General features: G+C 35.8%; 1 protein-coding gene across 2 annotated transcripts in view; it reads left to right on the top strand.

The window, feature by feature from the left end:
- The window catches only part of LOC107670561 (conserved oligomeric Golgi complex subunit 6-like), a 52,806-nt gene that overhangs the window by 30,929 nt on the left and 10,605 nt on the right, over positions 1 to 11,272 (top strand). For both annotated transcript variants that reach the window (XM_016463203.1, XM_016463208.1), the window contains exons 10-16: positions 1,344 to 1,435; positions 2,772 to 2,836; positions 4,458 to 4,549; positions 4,741 to 4,858; positions 7,364 to 7,495; positions 7,902 to 8,069; positions 8,190 to 8,297. In XM_016463203.1, coding sequence (XP_016318689.1) covers positions 1,344 to 1,435; positions 2,772 to 2,836; positions 4,458 to 4,549; positions 4,741 to 4,858; positions 7,364 to 7,495; positions 7,902 to 8,069; positions 8,190 to 8,297 — 775 coding nt within the window. The remainder of the gene's footprint in view (positions 1 to 1,343; positions 1,436 to 2,771; positions 2,837 to 4,457; positions 4,550 to 4,740; positions 4,859 to 7,363; positions 7,496 to 7,901; positions 8,070 to 8,189; positions 8,298 to 11,272) is intronic.

The following is an 11,272-nucleotide window of genomic DNA, read 5'->3' as shown; positions in this document are numbered from 1 at the left end:
GTCACACCGTTGTTAGCAGCTAAAAGTCTTTCCATTGTTGATTAACGTCTTCACACTCAGAGCCACCATGCTGCTCCTCTATGTGCCACATCTCTCGAAGCTGAAAATCCAATTCAGTGTCTAAGCACATTAAACCCAACCTGATTCTTTCAGGGAAGTGCTTCCTCTTTCAGAGAATTACTTAGTGCAGGTTCAACGAAAGGTCGGCTGTTGAGATCTATGGATTGTCGCACGCGCTCCAGGCCAGCACCCCTTCAAGCTTTCGAACGCCCTCCTCCCCCCATCCCGTTTGGAACCTGAGGAGAGAACATGAGGTTCTTGGCAGAACGTCGATAAAAGTGGAAGCGGTGGTTCTCAGAACAGCACTTTCCCCCACGGTCCGGTATTAAAGGATATGGAGCCGACGTAATGATAGCTGACTGTGTGATGGCCTCAAATCTCAGGAAATCTATAACTCTATTAGATGTAACTACAAATCTAGAAGACACTCCAAATAATTATTCATCTAGCCATTCAGTTCCTGACTGTGCAATTCAGCACCAAGCTGTTTTTAATGATGTTTCCATCACATTATATGCTTAAAATATACGCTATTTGATGCACACATGAACACAGGCACTCAACACATGCACTAGAGTTCAAAATGGCTTTGTATTTGATTAAACTAGAGTTGCAAGTATCTTTTAGTTCCCTCACACAAGCACTCTTCCATGTGGGTGTCTATTGTTGTCGTCTTCAGTAGTTTGTTGAGCGTACATTGTATAATTAAGAAGATCTGACTGTGCACATACTATGATGATGAGGAAATGTGCATATTGTACACTATATGCATATCCAAGCACACATGTAAAAAACGAAATATACTTTGGGTTATAGGGTTAAGGCCATTACACAACAAGCTAACCGTTGTCCATTTTTGGACTGTCATTGAGTCTCTGCTCATGTTTTGTTGCATGTTCCTTACCGTCGGCACAAGTTGGACCCTGTCTCTGGCTTTTTGGCCATTTGAGCATGTTGAAGCAGCAGTTGCATTTTGAGCAGTTAGTTCTTAGAGATCAGTCTGGTTGGCTTGTTTAACTTGGTGAACCAGTGCACAAGAAAAACCTAAAGTGATGAAAGCAAGCAAATGACAAAGTCAAGAGGGCACACAGATGGCTCTTCTCATTTTACTTCTTCCTTTTAATTTCATATTATCAACCGCCTGAAAAAGCAAATTTAGGGGCCTTAGAAATTTGTGAATCAAATATGATATAGAAGCCTTTATAGGGGTAAAGTAATATTGTGTATAGGTTTCCATGCATTTTTAGCTTTGTTTATGCTTATACATACAATCATCCAACCAGGTATGTTGGGGACATGTTGGCCTGGCTTCACCAAGCCACAGCCTCAGAGAAGGAGCACCTGGAAGCCTTGCTCAAGCAAGTTACCGTGCAAGGTACGTCATTCCACCTAAATCTCATACCGCACAAACACAGTGTATACACTGGAAGAGAGCTTTTCTAGTTCAGAACTAATTTGTTTTCAATATGAACAAATCTGTCTACATTTGGGTATGTCACATTTGACTAGTGCCCCATTTTTTTATCACTTAACTTTTTTCTGTGCATCTAAAGATTAAAGATATTATATGTCAATTGATTGTTCTAGATTTGTTACATATTTAATTATGTTATTTAAGTTTAAGTGAAATTTATTTCACTTATCGAAAGTCAGTTTTAACATAAATGGATTTCTCTTGAAAACCAAGTGGGATGCATTCACCCATTGTACAGTTGCTGAAGTCTTGCCTCCATTGTTAAAGTGCAGTCATATTCGCAAAACTGCGCTGTAAAAAAGGTCAGTTCCAATTCCAGTAGGAATCTGTGAGATTTTAACTTTCTCATGAAGCCAAGTTGGTCTTGCAGATTTGCTGACTAACCATCAGAAAGTTGCTTGGTTTTGAAAGTGATTTCTGTGTGAGCTGTGCTTCATACATCTCTAAGCTAGTGACAATGGATGGTGGACCTTTTATTGGCCAAATTTTATTAATGTGACCACACCTTAAAGGGATAGTTCACCCAAAAATGAAAATTCTGTCATTAATTAGTCACTCTCATGTCGTTCCAAACCTGCAAGGCCTTCGTTCATCTGCGGAACACAAATTGAGATATTTTTGATGAAATCCAAGAGCTTTTTGACCCTCCATAGACAACAATGTAACTGAAATGTTCCCAGGCCCAGAAAATTGTGCGCAAAGACAACAAAAATAACGACTTTATTCAACAATTCTTCTCCCCCGAGTTACCATCTTCTGCCATTATCAAGAGTACCACGACGCATGCTTACGAGCAGAGGAACTCTCTCGAGGGAGAAAAATAGTTGAATAAAGTCTTTTTTGTTTTGTTTTGTTTTCTTTGCTCACAAAAAGTATTCTCGTAGCTTTGTAAAATTACGGTTGAACCACTGATGTCACATGGACTATTTTACCGATGTTCTCCTTACTACGTGTTTGGGCCTGGGAACATTTCAGTTGCATTGCTGTCTATGGAGGGTTAGAAAGTTCTCAGATTTCATCAAAAATATCTTAATTTGTGTTCCGAAGATGAACGAAGGTCTTACGTGTTTGGAACGACATGAGGGTGAGTAATTAAAGACAGAATTTTCGTTTTTGGGTGAACTAACCCTTGAAGACCACACACATTTTAGAGCTGGTTAAACTCATGTTGGGGTTATACTTGTTTTTCTGAATGTAGTTGAGTTGTAGATAAATCTGTTCTGCTGTGTTTGTGTAGGGGTTGAAGAAAACATGCAGGAAGTAGTTGGCCACATCACTGAAGGAGTGTGCAGACCACTCAAGGTGAGATGGAAACAGTGTCATTAAGACTGATATTTAAACTTTTATCAAAAAATATCAGCCTGAAGCTGTGGCATAGTTGGTTAATAATTGTGCTTTAATGCTCAAATGGGCAGCCCAAGTTCAAATTCTGCTTGCAACATATCTCAGTCCCATATCTCAGATCACAAAACCAGTCATAAGGGTACATTTTTTTAAATTGAGGTTTATACATCACCTGAAAGCTGAATAAATAAGCTTTCCATTGATTGTTAGGTTATGGTTTGTTAGGATAGGACAATATTTAGCCGAGATACAACTATTTGAAAATCTGGAGTCTGAGGGTGCAAAAAAATCAAAATATTGAGAAAATCACCTTTAAAGTTGTCCAAATGAAGTCCTTAGTATTGTATATTACTAATCAAAAATTAAGTTTTCATATATTTACAGTAGGAAATTTACAAAATATCTTCATGGAACATGATCTTTACTTAATATCCTAATGATTTTTGGCATAAAAGAAAAATTTATAATTTTGACCCATACAATGTATTATTGGCTATTGCTACAAATATACCCATCCTACTTTTGACTGGTTTTGTAGTCCAGGTTCACATTAGAGGTTTGCATTCCCACAGATTTTTTGTGCCGTGGGATTAAATTCCCGAATAAAACGCGGTAGAGGTCGGTAACTCTGGTGTAATTTGAACGGGAGCGGGCGGTCTAACAATATCCCGTTCCCGACGTCCATTTAGAACAGCATATCTGCGCTTTATTCTTACTGACCACCGGTACAGCCTGCACTTGGACTGTTATGCACGCGTTGCACGCATGCTTTCTGCGTCACACGTTTTATTTGCGGGGTCTGTGCGCAGCAAGTGCTTAACGATGCTCAGAGCAGGCTGTACCGGTGGTAAATATACGGCCCTCAGACAGAACAGGCAGGTTATCGATGAGTGACAGAGCAGAATAAGGATGGAGCAAAGTGTGGATGTGCTGTCCTTGAAGGACGTTCAACTCAGTTTTGTTTATATTTTGTTTAGCCTATAATTTTAAATGATAGATGTCGTATTTATTTATTTTTCTCTGCAACACTTTTCCTACTGTGTTAACAGAAAATGTCCATGAAATTTAGTATTTTGACAAGACGAATAACCTAGCTAATAGGCTATTTTTGTACAACCTACATTTTTATTTTTTTCTCTTTTTTCTCACACTTTTTCCTATTGTGTTGTAAATGTTAAACGAAATGTATCCTGACAAGACAAATAAAAATAAGAAATAAAATTTTTGTACAACATTTTTTATTTTCTCTGACACTTTTTCCTACTGTTGCATAAAATATTAAGATAAGATAAGATAAGATAATTGTAGCAGAAATTTAAATGTGAGATTCTGGAAACGAGATCTAAATTTAGCGGGAACAGTCGGGTCGGGAAGAAACCCGCGGACAGCGGGTGAACAAAGAGTGAATATATGGCGGGAGCAGGTGGGTGCGGAATATAACCTTGCGGGAGCGGGACAAAAACAGTCCCGCGCAGACCTCTAGTTCACATATTTGAATGATTAATATTTCAACAAACTCTCTACTTACTCAACAGGCAATAATGAAATCAGATTTTTTATTTTTTTATTTCTCTACCAGGTCCGAATTGAGCAGGTGATCATTGCAGAGCCCGGTGCTGTTCTTCTGTATAAACTTTCCAACCTTCTCAAGTTCTACCATCACACCATCAGGTACATAAACATCTCTGTGAATTACTTTATTGGGTTTATTTGTTTTTTATTGTATTTTATACTACATTTGATGGAAGACAAATCTTTCTTCAATTACTAAAGAACAGAGATCCAAAAATATAGATCCAGTTTTAGGTATAGCCTATTGCAAGATGCTCCAGTTTTTCTGAATGCATAAGTCTCTCTCTCAGTGGTATCATGGGTACCAGTGTTTCCTCTCTGTTGATGACCAGTGATGAGATGCACATGCTCAGTAAGAAGATGTTCTTCAACAGCCTTAGTCTTCACGCCAGTCGCCTCATGGATAAAGTAAGTACATTTCAGTGTTGTTGTTTTTTTTTAAATAAAACTAGAACTGTGGGGTAATTGAAATAAAGCTGATATAAAATAAAATGTAAATATTAAATGAAAAGCTTAAACTTAAAAAGTTAAATAAATTAGAAATGTTGCCTTGGCAACAAACTAAAATATGTACAGTTGTGCTCAAAATTATTCATACCCTTGATAAATATGATCAAAGGCAGCTGTGAAAATAAATCCGCATTGTTTATCCACTTGATCTTTCATTCAAAATGTAAAAAAAAAAATCTAACCTTTAATTAAAGTAAAAAAGAAAAAGTGAAAGTGAGGGAAAATCACATTATGAAATAAATATTTTTCTCTAATACAGTAAGAGGACATGTGTCTATATCGTCCTAATGCACGGTGTGGAGGAGAGTATGAGTGGCCAAAGACTCCAAGGATCACAGCTGGAGAACTGCAGAAAATAGTTGAGTCTTGGGGTCAGAAAGCCTAAAAAAACAAAACAAAAAAAAAACATGTTGTTTGGGAGGGTTTCAAGAAAAAACTAGAAAAGAAAATGCTCTCATCCAAAAACAAACTCCAGCATATTTATTTGCTAGACACGACTGGAACTTTAAACGGGACTGGGTTCAATGGTCAGATGAAACAAAAAAAATTAGCTTTTTAGCAGCAAATACTCAAGATGGGTTTGGTGCACACAGGGATAAAAAAAGTTAACCCATGTGTACAATGAAATATACTGCTGGATCTTTAATGTTGTGGGCATATTTTTCTGACGGAGATCCTGGATATCTTGTTCAGATAGATGGCATAATATAAAATATCTATATAAACCTAATAAAATGACTGTCCATGCTAGAAATCTTATAATGGGCCATGGTTGGATCTTCCAACAGGACAATGATCCACAAACAAACATCAAAATCAAAACAAAAATGGGTCACTGAGAACAAAACCAAGCTTCTGCCCTGTTCAACCCAGTTCCCTGAGCTGAACCCTATAGAAAATGAGTGTGGTGAACTAAAGAGGAGATGCAGCTGGAAATCTGAAGGGTCTGGAGAGATTCTGTATGAAGGAAGGGTCACTGATCTCCTGTCAGATGTTCTCTAAATTCTTCAGACATTATAGGTGAAGACTCAGAGCTGTTCTCTTGGCAAAAGGAGGTTGCAAAAAGTATTGGATAAAAGGGTATGATTAATTGTGACCAATGTGTATTAGAGAAAAACATTTATTTGATAATGAGATTTCTCTCCCATTTTAAATTCTTATTCTACAAATGAAAGATTAGATTTTAGTAAATTTTTAAAATAAAATATCTAAAGGATTGCTGATACAGATTAATTTTCACAGCCTTCTTTGATCATATTTACCAAGGGTATGAATAATTTTGAGCACAACTGTAAGTTCAAGTACTAAAATCACTAAACATTAAAATAAACTCGTATATAGATATTTACAAAAAACAAAAACTAATTAAAAAAAACGCATAACAAAATTACTGAAAGTTGATATATAAAAAAATTCTAAAAATATAAAAAAATAAAAATATTTATAAATACTATAATAGTATTCAAACAATACTTAAATAACTCATCCCAAGTTTTTTTTTTTCCTTTTTCAAATCTCTTCTTTTGTTCTAATGTTCCCACATATCTGAAAAGGTGTAAAAATTCTGAATTTTTTACTTACTCTTATGTCAGTAAACCAGTAAACAATGCCTTACCAGCCAATGAAAACACTTTAGCAACTGTCTAAAAACAACCCAGAATACACTAGCATTTAGGCGCTCTAACACAGCATCCTACCCCTATAGCTCTGTAGTGATCAACATAACAAATGTGCGCAAATGTCCCTCACAGTCATTCATCAGTTGGATTTTGTTTTTACCAGGCGGAAAAAAACACATTCTCACACCAGGGATTTTAAATTATCCCCAAAATATCCTTGAACACGAACAGGCTAGTTAAAAAAAAAAAACACTTCATTGATAAGTGGATCAATAGCCAGAACAAGATGGCCTCCGCTCTACGCTTCTGAAAGAATTATCGCCTTAGCAGCACACTAATCAAATCACCTCAGGCTTAGGACGTTACGCATCACTCCCTGACGTTGCTCGGTGCCAGAAACACAAGCCTGAGCTAATAAGCTATATTAGAGGCAGCAGAGCTCTAGGTAGTGTTCGCATAGCAGGGTGTTTATTAGTCAGCCTTCAGAGGTGTCAGTCTCGCTGTCAGACATGCCTGGCTTGATTTTGAGGGTCTGGAATGGTAAATACCACTCTTAAAAGTCAGAATGTATGGAGTTAAAAACGTGTTGTCAGGGGATCAGTGACATGATGCTCTTTTTGTGTCTGAATGTATTAAAAAAAAAAAAAACATTAAAAATACACTTTAATACACAGTGATATTAATACATCTTACAATGGACATGTTTTCAGTTTGGCTGTGAAATTTATACAATATATATTACTTTTTTTAAACAAGATTTTTAAAAGACTTCTTGTTTTCTCAGGTAGAGCTTCCACCTCCTGATCTGGGTCCCACTGCCTCCCTCACTCAGACTCTGTCTCTCCTTAGGGAGGTTTTGGCCTCCCATGATTCATCAGTTCTGCCTCTTGATGCCCGTCAGGCTGACTTTGCACAGGTGACTTTTCTTTTCATGTTTTGTGGCAAAATCCAGTGTGTATCTACCTTTTAGTGACTGGAATTTGGCTGATATAAAGAAAGTATCCGAAAGAAATGCTCAGTTTCTGTTTTTATTCTGTTTATTTATTATACATTTATTAAATTATTTTGTAGAAGAAGTGACGTTTTTTTGTTGTTGTTTCATGCAAGAAATGAATCAGTTGTCTTAATATATTTGTATTTATGTTTATACATGTGCAATATTGTCAACTACACTAGTAGACTGATCATATTATACACTATTCCAGTTAGGCATGGAGTGCTTTACTCGTATTAATGTCAGACAGATACATTTAGGTCACTCTTTTGTTTTTTTTGTTTTTTTGCTTTTTGTTAATCCCTTCATCCTCAATGCTGTTTCTCAGGTATTGTCCTGCATCCTTGACCCATTGCTGCAGCTGTGCACGGTATCAGCCAGTAACCTGGGCACAGCAGATATGGCCACCTACATGGTGAACTCCCTATACATGATGAAGACCACACTAGCGCTCTTTGAATTCACAGACAAACGCTTAGAAATGCTGGAGTTTCAGGTGTGTTACAGTATAAAATTATAAATTATAAGATAATGTAGATAAGTTAAAATTGTGATGAGTCAAACTGAGTTAAAATGTAATACATTTGTATGTATTTTTATTGGCCACTGACTCTAGATTGAGGCTCACTTGGACACTCTAATCAATGAGCAGGCGTCTTTCGTGCTGACCAGAACTGGGCTTAGTCACATCTACAGCTGTGTCCTGCAGCACACTGCAGAGCAGGTGAGAATGAATGCGAAAACCGCTTAGGATTAGGTAAGGAACAGCTTTTCTTGAATAGAAAGGGATGCTAGGGATGTGCGATCCAATATTCTGTATCGGTATCAGTCCAATATTAAAGATCTAGTACTATGTGTTATGGTTGTTACTGTCATGCTCTAAAAAGAACAAAAAACTATTATAAAAGAACAATTATATTCTAGTTCTTCTGAAGACATTCTGAACTGATTTGAGCTAAATAAGGATATTATTGTTTTTTAGAGCTTTCACAGTAGAATCTCCATAGTTGTATTTCCATTACTGATTCTGCTATTTTCCTTTTTTAACACTATCACTTGACATTTCATTAGCTTTATTTGAGGAACAGACAGTATATCAAGCTGTCAAATTAATGTTCCCAGAAACTCTTCCCCCTACTGCAGTTGTCACATCATGTCCCTGAAATAAAGTTTTCATTTTGTGATGAGTGATTTTTTTTCATGGTTGTTGTCTACACCAAAAATTCCTACTGTAACTAAAGAACAATTAACAATTCTTTTAATTAAAAGTCCCATATTTACACAATATTAAATATTTACAAAATATAGAGGAATCCAATCCATTTAAAAAAAAAAATGGAAGTGTTTTTAGTTTGCAGTTGTCACATCATGTCCCTGAAATAAAGTTTTCATTTTGTGATGAGTGATTTTTTTTCATGGTTGTTGTCTACACCAAAAATTCCTACTGTAACTAAAGAACAATTAACAATTATTTTAATTAAAAGTCCCATATTTACACAATATTAAATATTTACAAAATATAGAGGAATCCAATCCATTTTAAAAAAAAAATGGAAGTGTTTTTAGTTAAGCCTCTTACTCATCTTATTAATCTTTCTATCAGAACTGGGCAGTTCCCTGATAGTAAAGCCTATTTTCAAATCTGGGAATTCAGATGCTATGATTAACTATAGACCAATTAGTCGTCTTCCAAGTTATTTCCAAAGTGCTGGAGAAGGTTGTATCAGAACAATTTTTGCATCACTTAGAGACTAATAATCTTTTACACCCTTTACAATTTGGTTTTAGACATAACCATTCTACAGAAACTGCTACTTGTTTATTATTAGAAAATATTAAGCGGTCACTCGATAAAGGATTTAAAGTTGGTGCAGTATTCCTGGATCTGAAAAAGGCATTTGATACCGTAAATCATAATATTTTAATGTCAAAAATAACAAAGTATAATATATCAAAAAGATCTCTGTTATGGTTTGATTCGTGTTTAAAAAGTTGTGAACAAAGTGTTGTCATTAATAATGTTAAGTCAGTTCCTGTAATTACAACTTTATATCCCGCAGTTCTGACTTTTTATAATTTTTTTTTGTTTAAATCTCACAATTCTGAGATTATTATATATTGATTATTTTAAGTCAGTTCCTCATAATATTGATATAGGAATTCCTCAGGGAACAATTTTGGGTCCGATTCTTTTTAGCATTTATATTAATGATCTTCCAGAAGTGTGTCCTGATGCGAGTCTTCAAATGTATGCTGATGACACGGTTATCCACGTATCTGGTAGGAATTGTGTGGAAATTGAAGAAAAGTTAACAAGCAACTTAGAGAAAGTGTCAGCTTGGCTTGATGCCTATTTTTTTTTACTTTAAATACTAAAAAGACAAAGCCCATATGCTTTTCAATAAGAAAATTACCTGTAACAGAATCATTATACATTAGAATTAAAGATGAGATTATAGAACAAGTATCAGAAGAAAAATATCTTGGTATGATTTTCGATTCTCAGTTAAATTTTAGTCAAATCTTACCAGCTTTTTAAAAATTTGATGATGATATCACATATGGTTATTTGTACCATATGTACCAAATAGTAGCTATTTGGTCTCAGACAAATCAATCCATAATTAATCATGTTGAATGTCTTTACAATAGAGCTTTGAACATTTTAGATAGAAAGCAAATATGATACCATCACTGACTACGTTTACATGGACATCAGTAATCTAATTATTTACCTTATTCTAAATAAGCCAATATTATGATTATGGTGTTTACATGAGTTGCTTTTAGGGTCTGCAGCAAATAATGTTGGGGGAATCAGTGAGCAGACAGGAAGTTCCTTTTCTCTCTCGTTCTCCCCCAAACGTGTGCCAATGTATAAATGCGTTTGCAGGCTATTTATCACGATTCTTTTTATTACATCATATATTATAATCAGACCGTGTTCACTTGTCTGGTTGTTTGGCTGCAATTCTGGGGAATTATATGATGAATATTCATCTGGCTTTGACCCTCTCCCCCGCTAGTGACGCAGAGGTGTCAAATTTCACGGCTCTGAAATGGCTGCCGAGCTGTCAGGCTGTAATCTGACCAATTGCAGTCCACAAGCGACCACAGATCTATAGAACATCAGACGCAATGGCTGTACGCGCTTTGGATATGAAGAGCGCCTTTTTCCAGACGAGCGTCTTTTTCTGTACCTGGACAAACCGCAATATATCTCACCGATGGAAGCACGCAGAAACGTGGAAATGGTCTTGTTTGAAAGAAGAGATCCTAATCTAAAAGATAATATAGAGGATATAGATATTTGTGGCTGTTTGCGGCTGACTGAAGCAGTGCTACGAGTATAAATGTAAATTCGCTCAGAGGTGACAAAATTTTACATCGCGATTCTATTGAAGATAATTCGATCTGTGATTGTCACACAATGAAATAATCTACATCGTCAAATTCCTGAGAATGAGAGCTTTCTTGTGATATATGACTTGACTTTTTTGTGAAAAATATATAAAATACACATTCTTCGTAAAAATTATTCGCAATGGTTAGGCGGAAATTCGTGTGTGGGACGAATAAATTTCTAAGCTTAATTTTACTGCTTTATGAATATAAAAACCAAAAGGAATGGTATTCTTTCTAAAGAAGACACTCCAAGCTTTCAAATGAAACCATATATGGGCTGATACCATATAAGGA

The sequence above is a fragment of the Sinocyclocheilus anshuiensis genome, unplaced genomic scaffold (genome assembly GCF_001515605.1).
Source record: "Sinocyclocheilus anshuiensis isolate Anshui unplaced genomic scaffold, SAMN03320099.WGS_v1.1 scaffold513, whole genome shotgun sequence".
Lineage (NCBI taxonomy): Eukaryota > Metazoa > Chordata > Actinopteri > Cypriniformes > Cyprinidae > Sinocyclocheilus > Sinocyclocheilus anshuiensis.
This window is presented reverse-complemented; position numbering and strand designations above follow the sequence as displayed.